This window comes from Cornus florida, unplaced genomic scaffold (genome assembly GCF_030987335.1).
Source record: "Cornus florida cultivar Cherokee Brave unplaced genomic scaffold, ASM3098733v1 CherokeeBrave_3.0.0_Hap2_Chr02, whole genome shotgun sequence".
NCBI lineage: Eukaryota > Viridiplantae > Streptophyta > Magnoliopsida > Cornales > Cornaceae > Cornus > Cornus florida.
This window is the reverse complement of record NW_026775572.1, coordinates 68,305,966-68,323,936: the sequence shown is the minus strand read 5'-3', so window position 1 is coordinate 68,323,936 and position 17,971 is coordinate 68,305,966. Positions and strand designations below refer to the sequence as shown.

General features: G+C 39.2%; 1 protein-coding gene across 3 annotated transcripts in view; it reads left to right on the top strand.

Moving 5' to 3' along the window:
- Positions 1 to 383: 383 nt before the first annotated feature.
- Positions 384 to 17,971, top strand: part of LOC132295237 (uncharacterized) — a 41,181-nt gene continuing 23,593 nt past the window's right edge. For all 3 annotated transcript variants that reach the window (XM_059793416.1, XM_059793415.1, XM_059793414.1), the window contains exons 1-6: positions 384 to 949; positions 1,610 to 2,886; positions 3,010 to 3,185; positions 3,755 to 3,954; positions 4,193 to 4,261; positions 10,052 to 10,124. In XM_059793416.1, the coding sequence (XP_059649399.1) occupies positions 587 to 949; positions 1,610 to 2,886; positions 3,010 to 3,185; positions 3,755 to 3,954; positions 4,193 to 4,261; positions 10,052 to 10,124 (2,158 nt within the window). In that variant the 5' untranslated portion in view covers positions 384 to 586. The remainder of the gene's footprint in view (positions 950 to 1,609; positions 2,887 to 3,009; positions 3,186 to 3,754; positions 3,955 to 4,192; positions 4,262 to 10,051; positions 10,125 to 17,971) is intronic.

Sequence of the window (17,971 nt, the reverse complement as noted above, 5' to 3'; positions counted from 1 at the left end):
TAAAGATCTTGTTTGAGGTTTCCATTGTAATGGTGTGCTGTAATCTATTGCACTGTTGTAAGATTAAGAAATAATGAATTTGGGTAAAAATGTGAACTTGATTGAGGATATTATCGGTATTTTACGGTTCATATTTTAAACTTTTACAATAAATTAATAGGTAGGGCTAAATAAGTAATTGTGACACTCTGATTGCCGGCTTACTCTATGACCTTCAGAGGTTAATATGCAATATTTGTATAGTTGAAGGGTTAACTTGCTTCAAAAGATAATTTGGGGCATCTTGCAATTCTTCAATAGTTCAGGTAGTTTTTTCTGCACATTTGTGAAGATTTTAAATTGAGATTAATTAACCATTTTATACGTCAACGAACTAACAAAAGGTGATCACTCTCTCCCGAGTCCTTTTCCCTTTCCCCCCTTCTCTGCCCTTTCGGGCCTTTCCCTCGTTCGGGCGCAAGTTAATTTTCTCTCCTTAACTTGGGCCTGATCTATCCAATTTGGCGATTTCTCTTGTCCGTCCCTCCTTTCCCCCAACAAAAACCTTGCCCTAGATTTGAAATTCTGACACACGGACAGACCACCCATGGCTAGCGAAACCCAACACCACTCCCGTCGCAAGCACCGACGCTCCTCCTCTGCCGACGAGATGGAGGTGGAGCCCTCAAAAAGCCGCAAGCACCGCCACCACCGTCACAGCAGCCGAAAACACGAAGAGGAAATCAAACACGAACGGAACGGCGCTAGATTGGTTGAAGCAGAGGACTCGGCTGCTCTTCCTCTGGTTGGTGCTATATCAGGTTCGAAGTCTAGGCCTGATTATGAAAGAGAGGAAGGTGAGATTGTGGAAGATGATACCAATGTTGCGGAGGAGAAGAGAATCGATTCTGATGTGGAGTCTGGTGAAATACAAATAAAGGCTGCTGTAGTTCGCGGTGATTCTGACATGGTGCGTCTAATTACCTGTACTTTATTTTGATATATGTGTGTGTGTGTGTGTGTATATATATATATATATTGTATCATCTGTTTGGTTGCTGGGAAAATTGAGGAAACTAAGTTCAAGTAAAAAACCCTTTTTGCTGTTAAGTCATTGGGAAAAACGAAGAATGTAATTTCACTTTGTCAAATAACTTCAGCATACTGAATTGAGTTGGTTACTTCTTGGAATGTATACCTAAAACATTGAGAACAAAATGGTTTTATAATTCCTTGAATTCCTTCTTTCAACTGGTTTCTCAGCAACCCAACAGAGTTTCATGTTCATTTTTATCCACAGGTTTTATATTTGACGATTTCCTTTAACATCCATGGTGTACAATGTTTTTTTTTTTGAAAAATATGTTATAACCTGCTTGCACTACACAGACATGAGACATGAATTGCAAACGGAGCTATGTACTCCACTATTACGTTTTTTTTTACAGGCAATGTTACTCTAGGCGTTTCCTGAAGATTGATGGATTTCAACTGATTTGTAAGAATTGGTTACATGTTTATTTTTGCATATATTGAGTAATTTTGTTTTTGTGACCTTATGTACTGGTAATACATGCATTTAAATTGTTATCTTCATACAATCTTTATTTGTCTATTTATTTTTTGGCAGGGAGTTCTTGAAGGTCAAGATGAAGTTGGCCTTAATTGCAATTTGCCATTGGAAGACAATCTAGGTAGAAGAAGTGGTCGAGAGTCAAAGTCTTTTGGAGAGGATAAGAGTGATGATGAGTTGGTGACCACTACGTCATTGGATAGGAGGAAAAATTTGACTAGTGGTTATAAGATCCATGGTGAGGCTGGTTTGGGGAGTAATTCAAGTTACGATCAGCTCTTCAGTGGGGATGTTTTACGCCAATCTCATAAAGAAGGCAATAAACCACATTTAGAATCTGGATCCCCTGTGGAAGGAAGTTGCAAACAAAAGAGCTACTATGGTGATGAAAGTGACATAAAGGATCAAAGGAAATCATTGTCATCTGAAAGTACTGGGGCCATACACAAAATCTCTGCACACTCGCCCTCTCGTGGTGGGTACCATGAACAGGTTCATACTAGGAACAGATTGAGGTTGCATGACCAGGCTTGGGAAAGATCTCGGTCCCAAAGCCTTTTACAAGAGGTATCCCTTTTGAAGACGATACACCAGCAAGATGCTGCATACTACACAGATAATAGGAAAACTGTGAGGGACTCAGACAATGAAGAAACGGTTCGGGGCTATGGAAACTATCAGCATAGAAGTACAAATCTGTCGAGGGATAAAGAAAGGGAACATAGTTCTAGTAATAGCAGATATATTGGGCAAGTGTACAGACATCACAGTCAGGAGATTTGGGATACAGAGAGGATAGGGAGTAGGGAGACATTGGAGAGAGATATGGAGGGGAGTCGGGAGACTCGGGATACAGATAAGGATGTGGACAGAACAAGAGAGAAGGGACGAGATCGTGAGAGGGAGAGGGAGAGGGAGAGGGCGAGGGCCAGGGAAAGAGATGGAGATAGATATAGAGATAGAGATAGAGATAGAGACAGGGAGGGGGAGAGAGAGAGGACCAGGGAGAGAAATAGAGATGAGGATAGGGAGAGGGGGAGAGAGAGGTACAGGGAGAGAGACAAGGAGAGTGAGAGGGAGAAGGATGGGAGAAGGGAGAGCGGAAGGGATAGATATAGGTATAATGACAGGGACAAAGAGATTGATAGGGTTAGTAGGCACCATAAATATGCAAATGTTAATGATGGCTTTGCTAATCGAGATAGGTTTGAGAATTCCCGGCATAGGAGGCAAGTTGAAACAGAACAAAGGGAGAGGGCAAGGAAAAATGATCCAGAAAGAACTTGTAGTTCTAGACATGATCATTTGGAAGGGAATGAAGATAAACTTAAAAGGTATCTCATCTTCTTGAATAGATTTATATAATTGGCGGTCAAAATGTAAGGTTCGTTTGTTTGTTTTTGTTTTTTTTTTCTTTCTCCTCTGTATTGAGTAAAGCATATTTTTACTGGCCGCAGAGACAAAGATGAACAAGAGGAATCCCAAGAAAGGATTGCATTGCAACTTGTGGATCAGGAAGAGGAAGATCTCAACAGAATTAAGGAGGAGAGCAGAAGGCGGAGGCAGGCCATCCTAGAAAAATATAAAACTCAGCAGTTTCAGCAAGAATGTGTGCCTCGTCCAGAGGATATTGGTAAGGCTTCACATCCACAACTTACATTTTGTGTCTTTCTAGTTTTCTTTTCTCAATTTGAGCTTGGAAATTAGTACTTTAATTAGTTGAACTTGCCTACTTGCTCTCCATCTTGGCTTTGCTGAGCTCAATTTTATTTTCGACCTGAGTTAAGACTTACTCAGAAGAACCTGAGCTGAGCTTATAGTCATTCTTTTCTCTTTCGGAACAAGGCTTGGTTTGGTAATATAGTGTTTATTTTATAAGCTTGGTTTCCTTATATAGTTTACACTTTATATGTTTCACATACTACCATCGGTGTTGGTATTGCTCCGACATACTTTGTGCGGCTGGTCTCTATTATTTGGGAATCAGTAAAGCTAAATTTTTTACTGTTCAGTAATTTTTATGTGTTGGATTTTGAGTTATGTGCTAATCACCTGAGCTTTCTTGACGTATGAGGCTGGCAAAGCTAGGTGAACCTACATAGTGAACACAACTCACAGAGATATTAATCTTTTGGCACATGCACAATGTTTCTGTTGTGTTGGTTTGTTCTGTTTGTGCTAACAGTTATAGTTTTGGAACAGATAAGAAGCTCGTGGAGCTGCCGTCTAATCCAGTAGGAGCTGTCAATGTTGTTCCAGAAGTTCTTGATGGTCTCGGTGATGGTGCAGATACCAATTTTGCTGATCCATCATTTTCTGTTGGTAAAACCCCTTCACAAAATGGGGTTTCTGCATCTGAGAAGACTTCTGGTGCTGGGGGACTGGGAGAGGGTACTCCAAAGGTATATTAACCATCACTGAAAACCTTACAGATATTTTAAAGAACTTGAATCTTTGTCTCTTGGATCCCCCTTTTTATATGCTAAACAGACCTTTTTTTTTTTTTTTTCTTTGGTTGCTAAACCACACTTCTTCTTGGCTACTTAATTTTTGTACTCCTTAACTAGATAAAAGATTAATTTGATTTTTAAGTGTTTGGTAACTTTAGGTTATTAACTTCTATTTTATCAAATTGTGTAGAGTGAGAGATCCAACGATATGTTCTGTGATGATATATTTGGGGAGTCGCCTGCTGGAGTTCGTAAACAGGTATTTCTTATGCTTATGCATATGTCAATTTATAATATATATAGTGGTCCATGTTTTCCCTAATTTCATATTTAGTATTAGTCTGGTCCTTTAAATATGAAATGAGTTGAGACTTCTACCTTTGTTTTTTGGCTTTGTAGTCCTTTGAAAAGGTAAAGGATATGCTTTTCACACATATAATGTCACCATCTGTTTGGTAGTCTTTTTCATTCACTAAGTGATTTTTTGTCAAAAGCATTTTTTCTTGCGGGTTTGAAGTGATGATTTGGATGATGGAGGTATAGTGCGTCCCAGGTGGCTCTGAGCTAGGTGAAATTCAAGGCAAGCTCTAAATAAAGAAAGTGGGTGGCAGTTGATAACATACACAGACTCCTTGATGTTAATACTCTAGAGGGAAGAGGTAAGAGGGTTTACTTAAGGGATTTAGGTACACTAAGGGCTAATTATTAGTCAACGTGAGGGTATTATGGGGTTTTTGATAGAAGTCTGGCTTGAGGATTACGAAAGTCTTCTTTAGTGAGGGTAAGGTTGGTAGCTGATGGTCTTTTCTTCTTTGGTGCCTTAAATGCAAGTCTTGAGGTTTATTTTTAGTTAGTGGTTGGAGATAACCCAATGTCCGAAGTGGTCTGTGCAAGGAGGGCTGTCATTGAGATAATTCCCTTCTTGTAACTTGATGGGTTGACAGACATGGCTTTATGATACTAGGCTTAAGACATGATCAGAGCTAGGTATGGCCATGATGATGACTACTGTAGGGGTTTAAATGAGTAACTAATGGAGCATAATGTGCATTAAATGTGATAAGACACTAATCAGGCAAGTGGTAAACGTGACAAGTTTTGGCTGAATTTGGTAGTCATGTGGTTTCGGATACAGTTAGTTTTAGTAGTCAGGGGTCTCTCTGTTCCTTTGGGACAAGTCGAGGTTTGTATGAGCCTCGAGAAGAGGTTGAAGGCTACCTCGACGAACTTAGGACTTCAATGACCTGTATCTTGGGATCCCAGAGGGTTATTCATAAGCCTTGTGGTGGTTCATAATAGGTAGCCACAGACTAGGCTTGTTCAAACTTCCCAAGTCTTGCTCCCAACTCGAGTAATGTATGAGGTTTCATCCAAGTCTTCGATGAAAGATTATCCATGGTGTTGCCCAAACAATGACCCAAGAGGGGGTGAATTGCGTCTTTTAGCAAGCTATAGTAATTTGTCAATTTATCTCAAACCACTTAGAGTGCAAATGTATATATCAAATATAAGAGCAACAGAGAATGCAAAACTCAAAGATAAAGAGTTAGAGAAATGCAAACTCAAGAACACCAAGTCATAATGTGATTCGGCTCCCCTGCCTACGTCCACGCCTTAGGAGCACCTCTAGAAGGTTTCCCAAATTCACTATCTCACTCTCCTTCATGGATGGAGGGAAAACCTTTACAGCTTCCCTTCACGGGTGGAAAACAACTTTTACAAAGCTCCTCAAGCTTGTCTCTCTTTGCTAAATGAGCACCTCACCTAGGCTTCAAGGGTTAGACCAACCCTTTTACAATATATTTTAAAGATAGATAAGACTTTCAGCACATTTACAACTCAAAGCTCACTATAATAATCCCTCAAAGGATAGATGTACAATCAAAGTACTCTTTCTCTAGTGATCCCTCAATGGATAGATGTAGCAAGTGATCAAAGCTCAACTTCTAAGAATGACATCAAGTTCCTCTAAGATTTTCAAGTAAGATCTAAGATTTAGCAAGGCTTACCCAAAATGAGTAAAGCTTTTTGAAAATATTCAAAAGATATGCACAAAAGCCCAAAAGTTGCTCAAAAGGGAAATGGATATGTAGCCTCATTGGAAAAAGTGTTCGTTATAGTGCTTTAAGAGGCTATTTGGAAACAGGTTTTTAGAAAAACGCGAGTCATGTACACATCCAGTGCATTTAATGTAGACATCTAGTCTTCTTGTATCACTTACTTTCAAAACCTGCTTGTTCCGTATGCATGTAGACGTCTAGCTGCAGATTCAACTTTTGATGTAGACGTCTAGTCCTTAAGCTTTGAGAATACTGCACTTGCAGTCCATTTGTAGGACATTAAGGGGTAATTTTCTAGTGGGAATCATGTAGATGTCTAGTTGGCTATTTTTTTTTTTTTTTTTTGATAAGTAAACAATTCAATAAAAAAGCGTTCAAAAGGGAAACGCGTCCCTAACAAGACCACAAACACCTGTAACCCTTGAGGCCCCAGGGAAGCCAAAAACTCAACAATCTCCTCAGTAGAAGAGCATAATCTACCCGAACCCTAAAAACAAAGAGATATAATAACAGAGGATTTCAGAACACTAATGGAAGATTCCTGTCCTTCAAAGGATCTTCTATTCCGCTCCCTCCACAAGCACCACCAAAGACACAAAGGCGCCATCTTCTAGAACCCTTAAGCCTGTGCTCCCACCCAACTCCCTCTTCAGGTGTCCATCAAGCCTCTAGTAGATCTAGGTATGACCCAACAAACTCCAAATAAACCTAGCAAAAGGTTCCAACAATCCACCGTCACTAGACAATGCAAAAGAAGATGATCAACCGACTCGCCATTGCACTTGCACATGCAACACCAATTCACCGTTATAAGCTTTCTCCTTCTCAAATTATCCAGCGTCAGAATTTTACCCCACACACCCGTCCAAGTGAAAAAAACCACTTTCAATGGTGCCTTGGTACGCCACACTGCCTTCCACAGGAAGACCACCCAATCCGAGTCCAAAAGGCATCCGAAGAAAGATCTCACACTAAACAATCCTCCAGCAGAAGAAGTCCAAACAAGATAATCCCTACCTCCTCCCCGGATCACCTGGCTATACAGCACCTCTAAAAAAACCAAGAACATCATCCATCTCCCAATCCTGAAAAGATCGCTGAAAAAGCACATCCCAAACCGGTCTCCCGCTATCAAGGTGATGGTAGTCAGCCACCAAGGCATGCCTATCCACGGCAATCCTAAACAGTCTAGGGAAAGAACATGCTAAGGTGCGATCTCCACACCATACATCCTCCCACAACCGAATCTCCCTACTATCATGAACTCTAAATCGGATATGCTTAGAAAACTCATTCCATCCCTTCCAAATGTCTTTCCAAACACCGACACCTCCAGGTATAGACCCCAGACCCACCCGCCCCACCCCCCGGGGGGGCCAAAAACCGACACCCTATCACCCTCCTCCACAATCTATCCCTCTCAATACCAAACCTCCATAACCACTTACCTAAGCATGTATTTTTTTTAGTAAGCATGTATTAGAAAGCACTAAAAAGTGGAATGCTTCCCGAAAGCTACACAAAGATCGAGCCAAAAAGGACCTAAGAGCTCAAGGTGCCCAAAAAATCAACTATCGTTTTTATAGATTTACAATTTCTCCCCAAAATCCAACAAAAAAGAGAGATAACAATAAGAAACTTTAATGCCCCAAAAGAAGTTTCCTCTTCTTCAAAGGATCTCCTATTCTGCTTCTTCCAGATACACCATTAAACACAAAAGGGTGCCACCTTCCAAAAATTCCTGACCTTTTGCACTTGCAGTCCTCTGTCAACTCATTAAGTGATAGATGGTCTACAGGAGATCATGTAGATGTCTAGTAGGCCAACTCCTGAAGCTTAGTACTTGCAGTGCTTTGGCCAATTCATCAAGGTGTAGATGTCTACTTGAAATAATCTAGACAGTCACTTTGAAAACTTTAAGGGCTGATGTGACACCAAGTGACCAAATGACTCATTTGCCCTTTTTCATGAAAATCATTTAATTCTTGGCCAAGTCATTTTTATACAAGGGACCTCAAAAAGATAGGATTTAAATTTAAAGCCTAGGACCTTAATTCATTTAAATTCCCTAGAGTTGACCTTTTGAATCAAATGCAACATAAATTACTTTACAAGGATTCAAGCTCTCGCCAACCTAATAACCCCCATGGTCTTGAACTTGATCTTCAATGGTTGACTTCCTTTGGCCATGAGCTTTGACCCAAATGAGCTTGTGCATTTATCCATGGATCTACTTATGCTTGAGTTTATATAAAATATCCTGAAATTTACCACACTCAAGTAGACTATCAAAATCCCACATTAATAGGTTGTCATCATCAAAGTTACCAAGTTACCCTTGGTGTGAAACCTTGAGGTTAACACATAGTAGGAGGTTCTCGTGAGTCTGGCTTATATGTAGAGAGTTTGTTGCAAGCTTTTAAGTCTTTGATGAGGTTTATCCATAGCGTGAAGGTGGTTGTGATTTTTTCGATTCCTCGGTGAGGTTTGTCATAGAGATGAGGTCCTTTTGAGTCTTTTAGTGGAGGCTTATCTGAGGAGAAGAGAGGCTTTTTAAGAGGAGAAGAGGTCCTTGTGTTAGTTTTCACTCTTCAGATACTTGATGTCAGTCACACAAGCTCTTGCTACATTTTATGATTTTGGAGAAGGTATCAAGACTTATATGTATAGGAGTTTCTCGCGGCAAGGTTTATCCAAGGATAAGATGTCACCGCCAGATATATCTTGGCAAAAAAGAACTCATAGTCGAAGATGCCTGATCAGCAGGCTGGGTATGATTGGGGTTTACAAGTACATGTCGGAGAGTTTCTTGAGGTGGGGATGACTTACAGACAGCATATTACAGGAATGGCTTAAAGTACTTTGGCCAAGGTGGCTGTTAGGCAAGCCTTGCAACCAAGTATTAGGCATTCACAAGTCGGCAGCACCACAAGCCTTTATTCACAAGTTATCTGATACTAATTTCACTGAGAATGCTTCCACTCATTTGTGTATAGGATATGCGTTGAACTTCTTCTATGAAGGGACTCGGTTTATTTATCAGTTTTTCTTAGTAGTTGAGGTGGAAGAGGAGGTTTTAGGTGTGCTAATGGAAATGTTCCTGCATTGAATAATAAAAACTCTTGTTGGGTTAGGTTGCATGGCAGCTTAAGTTCAATTGAGGGTTGAACAGGTGTTTAATTGCATGTAATCGAGCTTGGGGTTGAGTATGGACACTAAGCTCTTGATCAGGTCGTGTTGTTAATGCAGTCTAAGTTCGATGAATTTGAATTGCCATGTTCTCATTTTTCATGCCTCTATCACAAATCGAGTAATTGAACAAAGCTTCAGACTATTTCTCTAAGAAATAGATTGATGATACATGAGGAAATGTGGCATGATATCTGAAGCTATGAGCAATTGAGAGAATTAAGTATAGAGTATTTTTTCAGTTATATTGTGAATAATGTTTTAGACCATATAAAGCAACATATCTAAAATTTGATTGAAGTTTATAACTAATAGTATCTTACGTGCATGCATGATTTGTGATGGTTTGACAATCATTTCAAACCCTTTATTCATAAGTTATGTTAGGATTCAAAATTTGTGATGATTCTTTATGATCATCTACTTCATACAGTTAGGTCTAGTTCAGTTATTTAACTTGTTAGTTCTCAAACCTAGAAGCTAGGTTCTTCTTCCTCCCTAACTTTCAAAAATTTTGCCTTTCCCCATTTTTCTCTCTTGTCAATAAAGGGTCGATGCTTTAAAATTAAGTTTTTATCGTGTCTGGAAAAAGTATGTCATTCATTCAAAATGTTGTCTTATGTTATAACAATTATTGTGCTTCTGTTTGTTATACAAGACTTTGCTTTCACATACTTTATGCCATGCGCGATCTAATATTTTATACTTTGGGCAATATAGACCATATAGTTATTGTGCTTACCAATTTTATGTGATGGTTAACTACGGTAAGATTCTCTAATATTTTCGTGGTTTTCTAGGGGAAAGGAGATGGTATAGCAATTGAAAGGAGTGGTCTTCATGATAATTGGGATGATGCAGAGGGGTACTATAGTAAGTACTTTATTGCTCCTTAATTATCCTTGTTTGTTTGTTTCAAATATATATATTTTTTTAATAAAGTTTTTTTATAACTTGATAAGGTTATATTGGCTTGTAAGGTGCAAGAGAAAGTAATTTTGTAGCATTTTTTTAATTGCAATACTTATGCTGAATGAGTTTTGATTTTGAACCAACCTCTTAACTAAATGTTTATATATTGTCCTTTGTTTTAGAAAAAAAAAATATAAATGTAAATATTAGTGGACTTTATTTTAGGATGATAAACAAGCTATGTTAGAATTTGATACTTGTATTGGGTGTGGGTATGTGTCAGTATTTGACATCTCAGCCATCCCTAAATGTAAATTTTAGGATAAGGGGACTCAGTTTGAAATGTGTCTAAAACGTGGATACGGGTATGTGGACACGTTTTGCATGTACCTTCTCTAGACTCTTTCAGATTGCTATGGATTGATGTGCCTCGGTTGTCGATTGTTATTGTTAATGGTGGTGAGTGATTCCCGTGTATGGGTGCCCTCCTCTCAAAGGAGGTTTGAAGTGTGCTCTTTCTGTAGGAGCCTTTTGGATGCTCTGGGTTTTCCTTTCCGCATAAACAAACTTCAATAAATAAATGGACATAACTAAAGGCTCTTCTTTTGTTTTGTGGGTCGCTCTCCTTTTGAGAGCTCTTTTTATACACTCTTACAGAATAGAAAAGAAAAGATAGAAAACTAAAGAGAGTAGACAAATACAAGAAGTGAGAGCAAATAAAAAATTCCAAAGTATTCCATGTACCCAGGAAGCCTGCTGATGAATAACTCGTCCGTTGATCTAAAAGTAGGAAGTATCCAATTATCTGTTAGTTATGAAGCCCTCACCAGTCAAGTTGGCCTCATCACCAAAGGGCCTTTGGCCCGATGATATAACCTCAACATCCTCAAAGAGGAGGGGAGGGGTTCGAGCCCCTGCGTGGGCAAAGTGTGTGAGTAACTTACCTGATCTAAAAAAATATCTAATTACTCCATCATCTCTGCTAGCAGAATCTCATGCATATTGCAAGTGTGCATGGAAGGGGCAATCATATTGTGAGACTTCACATCGATGTAGACGAGTTGACGATGCAGGAGGATATAAACAGGGGTTTAGGGTTATTTTACCAAAATATGCACTATTGTTTGGCTTGGAGTTCAATAGTATTTCAGAGCCCAGAGGAGTATAGAGTTTGGGTGGAGAGACCTTTTGTCACAGAGGAAGTGGAGATGGTCATAAAGAGCTGCAATGGTGGTAAGGCTCTGGGGTCGGATGGGTTTACCATAGCTTTTCTCCAACAAAACTGAGAGGTGGGCAAAATGGAGGTAGTAGACACTTTATGCTATTTTCATGAGCATGGTCAGTTTGAGAAGAATATTAATGCATCTTTTATTATCTTCATTCTGAAAAAAATTGGGGCCATAGAGGCTATAAGGATTTTAGGCCTAATAGCCTGGTGGGAAGTGTTTATAAGATCACAGCCAAAGTCCTTGCTTTGAGGCTAGGGCTGTAAATGAACCAAACAGCTCGAGCTCGGTTCGTGTTCGTTTGTTTAATAAACGAACCAATCTCAAACAGATTTTTAAAGCTCGATTAATAAACAAACCAATCTCAAACAATCTCCTACTCGGCTCGTTTGTTTGTGAACATGTTCGTGGCCAAAGTTCGTAAACGTGTTCGTGAGCATATATAATAATATACATACATTAATATATATACCTAAAGACATATGTGTGTGTGTGTGTATATATATATATATAAAAATCATAATTATGAGTTCAAGCCCAATAAAATTGTCAAAGAACATTTAGTTTCATTTCAATTCGTAAGTAAACCCAACCCAAAACTGGGCCAACCCAACTAGGTTAATATATTTTTTGTCGCTTCTAAAATGAAACAGCTAGCCCATCCAATTAAAGGCCCATAGTCCATTTACAAATTGGTAACCCTAATATCTATCTCTTCCTCACTTCCTCATTCAGACGACTCTCACGATCTGGACATTCCAAGCAAATCAGGTATGCGGCAATGAACTGAGCAACAACAATATCAAAACACAAAATCAAGCAACCATTGTGAGTAGTCGAAGGCGATGACTACCAAAACGCCTACAAAACTCCTTGTAGTAGATTTTTAATTCAGTTATTGATTATTTTTTCATTTTTCTCCGCGTTTCAAAATTTCTCTCTCATCGTTCTTTCTCCCTCTTCTGCTTTTGTATTGGCTTAATTATATAATATATAAATATATATGCCCTAACTGTGTGTGCGTGTATTTATATATATGTAATGTGTGTATATATATTGATGGCTCATAAACGAGCTTGTAGAGCCGAGCTCGATCAACATTGAGCTAGGCTCGATCGAGCTCGAACTCCTTCAGAAATAAGTCGAGCCGAGCCTAAACACCTCTAAGCTCGGCTTGGCTCATTTACAGCCCTATTTGAGGCTGAGGAAAGTTACCGATGGTGTAATTTTTGAGTCACAAAATGCTTTCGTGGGAGGACACCAAATTTTAGATGCAGTCATAATTGCAAGCGAATGTTTGGATTCCAAAATAAGAGGTGGGACTCTGGAGATTGTGTGTAGGTTGGACATTGAGAAGGCTTATAATCATGCCAATTGGGACATCCTGAACTACATTAGATTTATTTCTGCAATTCAACGGTTAAATTTTAGGTTTGGATGAATGGATTTTTGTAGCAGTTTTCAGTAGCTCTCGAGGGCTAATATAGGGTGATCCCTTGTCTCTCTTTCCATTCATTATGGTGATGGAACTTTCGGTAGGATGATGGATGGAAAAAACACACACTCTCAAAAGGAGGGCATTTTACTCTTAATAAGAGTAGCATCTTTAACCTCCCAACCTACTACCTCTTGTTGTTTTAGATTCCTTCTTCCATAGTAAGAGGATTGAGAAGCTGCAAAAGAATATTTTATGGAGGGTATGAGAGATGAATTCAAATGCCACTTGGTGAATTGGGAGATGTGGTGCAAACCACTTCGGATGGTAGGATTGGGCATTTGGACATTCAGATTAATTAATAAAGATTTTTTTGGGGAAGTGATTGTGGAGATATGGGTTGGAGGGATAGATTGTGGACCGGTCCATTTTAAGTAGTGAGTTCTAGAATGGCTACATCCTGGGAATTGCAAAAATTTGTTTCTTTTACCTATTTGGACTCTCTGAAAAGCCAAAACTTGTGGGGCAAGTTTGTTTCCTTTGAAAGAGACTATTTATGTGAACCCTAATCAGACTTTAGGGAGAATGATTGACTTGAATTGTTTCTACACAAGAGAAAGAGCAAGTGAGAGAGATTGAAAGAAAATTCTCCATTGTAATCATTCATCTTTTTATAGTGAATTTTGTTTGGTGCGCTTTGTGGACGTAGCCTTAAGTTTTGGGTGAACTACGTAAATCTTGTGTTCTTGCGATTGTTTTTCTTTTGATTGCTTGTGCGTGTTTAACTGCTCTGACATCATTGTTTTTGGGTTTCCGCCACAACACGAGGCAACCTTGCAATCTCCACAAAAGATTTCATACTATAGTACATAAAGAATCTTAAGGCTTGTGCGGTTAAGGAAAGTGAACTTCATCAGGCTCGTTGAGAGCTTGACATATTGATTTACATAGTTGAGTAGTCAAGTCAGTGGGTATGCTCTAACAGATTGATTTTAATAAGAAATTGGGCCATGTTAGAACTAACTAGTTAAAAAGAAGAAAAAAGAAAAAGGCAAAGAGGAGTGTAGATTGGGTGCGAATGAGAGTCATCCACAAGATTGTGCCAAGAAGATTGTATAAAGAGGAGAGTCAGATTGTGAAGATGATCCTTAAGTTATTAGCAAAGGTTAATAGGATTAATGGCTGAGATACACTAAAGGTACTGAGAAGACAGAAAGATACAAAGCTGTATTTATATATTCATTTTGAAAAAGAGGTTCGTGGGTCATTATAATTGATAGGATTAGATGATGTCATTGGTACTTGAAGTTAATTCATAGTAGGAGGGGATTTAGTATGACTTGGAAGCAAAGATAGATGTATAAAGGAGATAATATATATATACACACACACACACACATAACAGATATTTGTACATGCAAGGACAGTTTGATGTGAAAACTTTGACTTTGGCAAAAGCTTTAGGACTATTAAATAAAAGCCTGTTGTTTCATTACTTTAGTAAAAAGAGGTTACAAAGGTTATGTAAGGAAAGTTAGTGCGGGTAGACTTCATCCGCACAATAGTGTGGGTAGATCTCAGCTGCACGCAAATTATAAATATGCAAGGATTAAAGTGGGGTCCAGAAGACCATTACTTGGATATATAATATATAGGGAAAATTACATATAAATGGAGTCAAAGTTTCATATTTACTTAGAGGCTGAGTCAAAATTTCATATTTCTCTAAAATGGATTGCTGAGGTGGCACATGGTTTTTTACTGTTTAGAAATTGTGGTGCCTAAAATACCCTTCCGTGAAGGTACTACTTTTTCTTCAAAGGTACCACTTTTTTGAACTGAAGGTACTACTTTTTGGTGTCCAGGTACCATGTTTTTTAAACACCGGCGAAGGTACTACTTTTTCTCCAGAGGTACTACTTTTTTGAACTGAAGGTACTACTTTTTTGTTAGGAAAGGGCATTTTAGGCACCATAATTTTTTAAACAGTAAAAAACCATGTGCCACCTCAACAATCCATTTTAGAGAAATATGGAAATTTGACTCAGTCTCTAAGTAAATATGAAACTTTAACTCCATCTATACGTAATTTTCCCTAATATATATATACACACACACACACACACACATAAGGAATTTATAATGCTTGAGGGATGAGGAAATGGGGCACTCTCCCTTGCGGGTGTATCTTAAGAATCTTTAAATATGATATTTCAAAGGAGGGAATAATCATATACAGAAACTCTTGGTGCATCTTAGGACGGTAGCGACACATTGAGACAATGATTTTGCGGTTAAAGCAAAAGAGCATTTTGAAGAATACCTTGACCAAACAATCACATAGATTGAAGGACAAGGTGTAATACAAAATGTCACTTACGCCAAAACTCATAACCTAAGGCAAAATGTCTAGAAAGTGTTGAACTAAGTTCTGCTTCTAAAACAGGAGAAAGCCAGTCACGAGGCTATCACCAAGGGTTAGCAGATAGAACAGGTTAGAGAACACGATCTAGGTCCGAAAGCTATGTCTATTTGCGCACAGTAATATAGCTTAGGCAATTATGGTGTCGCATTGAGACATGAGGTGTCATAATTCCAAACGGGAGAATGGGTTGATTGTGGAATGGAGGATTGAGAGAGAGGTTCGTTAGATTACACGGCACAGGAACGCGACTACTAGATCCAGCATCCATGTGCCATAAACGCCCCTCGCGGATACAGATGGTCTGCGACCCTCTGAGGGTATGACAACTGTCACATACCTGAGCCGCGAGCCCTATAAATACCCCCAAGGGTCACGCATGGGAGGACACATCAAGAAGGCCCCACTTCCACTTCGCCTCATTTTTGCTCTCTCTCTCTCTCTCTCTCTCCCCCATTCATCCCTTTTAGCTTATTCTCTCTCTCTTTCTGTGTTCGATTATTTCATTCAGTTCAGTTCCAGTCAAAGCCCAGGTGATTTCTCAAGCTTCTGAACCCTTACATTCACATTTTGGCGACTTTACTGGGGAGAAATACCTTCTGCTATGGTCCATGTCGAGTCAAGCGTACAACAACTCTGGTTAAGTTGCTATCATCAGCTCCTAGGAATAGGGCTCCACCACTTGTGCAGTCTGATCCTATTCCTCCATCGCCTGTGCAGTCGAATCCCGTCCCTCCATCGCCTGTGCAGTCGAATCCTATCCCTCCACCTCCTGTGCATCCGAATCCACGACAACGACGTCAAAGGCAATCGCAGCCTGAGAGGACGACTGTTGTTCCATCAACACATTCTGATGAATACATATCTCCTTTGCTTTTGCAAACTTTACTTAGTCTTCAAGAAACACAAAAAGAGATATTGACATATCTCAAGATCCAGAATTCTTCCCCCACGGCACCTACAGTACCAACACCGGTGGCGCCAGCGCCAGCTCAAGCTATGCTTTTTGACGATATCCAGGCAGTTAATGATGATCCAGAAATCATTGTGGTCGATGCAAATGGGTCAGCTTCCTCACCAAAAAGTCTCAAAAATTTTCCACCATCAAGCCAGAATATACCAAACTCTTCTTTTGTAACAATTGAGCAGCTTCAAACCTTGCCCAACACGAAAAGGGATTCTACCCTGGAAATCGAGGCTCCACTGCCCTATCATTCTAGTATATTGGCCCTCCCTTATCCAGATGGATACACCTCACCAAAATTCAAACAATTCGATGGTAGAGAAGGCAATGCTCGTGAACATATTTCTCGATTTGTTGATGCCCTAGGTGCCAATCAGAAAATGATTTTTTGAAACTTTGAGAATTTTCTAAATCTATCACAGTAAGAGCTTATACATGGTATATGAGGTTACCACTAGGCACAATTCACTCTTGGGCTGACATGGTTTCCAAGTTCTATAGTAAATTTTTCAATACAGAGGAGCGTGTTACTATGTTATCTCTCACACGGCAAAAACAGGGACTTGGTGAAGAGATTGCTGTTTATGTGAGAGATTCAGAGAAACATCTTTGGAATGTTTATGTGATTGTTTGGTCGAGGTATTCTTCAAAATGCTCTTCTGCTTTAATCGCATAATCGCTGTCTCAATGTGTCGCTATCGTCCTGAGATGCACCAAGAGTTTCTGTATATAATTATTCCCTCCTTTGAAACATCATATTTAAAAATTCTTATGATACACCCACAAGGGAGAGTGCGCCATTTCCTCATCCCTCAAGCATTATAAATTTCTTTTATATATATATATATATATATATTATATCCAAGTATGCTGTAATGGTCTTCTGGACCCCACTTTAATCCTTGCATATTTATAATTTGCGTGCGGATGAGGTCTACCCGCACCATTGTGCGGATGGAGTCTACCTGCACTAACTTTCCTTACATAACCTTTGTAGCCTCTTTTTACTAAAGTAATGAAACAACAGCCTTTTATTTAATAGTCTTAAAGCTTTTGCAAAAGTCAAAGTTTCCATCACATCAAACTATCCTTGCCTATACAAATATCTGTTATATATATATATATATATATATATATTATCTCCTTTATACACCTGTCCTTGCTTCACAGTCATACTAAATCCCTTCCTGCTATCAATTAACTTCAAGTACCAATGACATCATCTAGTCCCATCTATCATAATGATCCACGAACCTCTTTTTCAAAATGAGTATACAAGTGCAGCTTTGCATTTTTCTGTCCTCTCAGTACCTTTAGTGTATCTTAGCTATTGATCCTAGTAACCTTTGCTAATGACTTAAGGATCATCTTCACAATCCGACTCTCCTCTTTATACAATCTTCTTGGCACAATCTTGTGGATGACTTTCATCCGCACCTAATCTACAAGGAGAACCTTTAGAGAAGAAGGTCGCCGAAGTAGATAACTCCGATGCCCGTGAAGAAAAGAACAAGTACTCAAAGCTCGAGAAAATCTACTTTTTTTGGAATTGAAACAATATAATGGAAATTCGAAAGTTAACTAGCCAGAAAGCAAGTAAATTAATCCATTTATTGTGATCAAACAAGATGAATACACAGATCTTTACATGTCTCGATCAGTGTTGTTAATGGCGCGCCTAGGCTCGAGGCGCAGGTCTTGCACCTGTTGTCATCATAGGCGCACTAATGTTTAGTAGGCGAGCGCCTTGGTTTCGCCTCG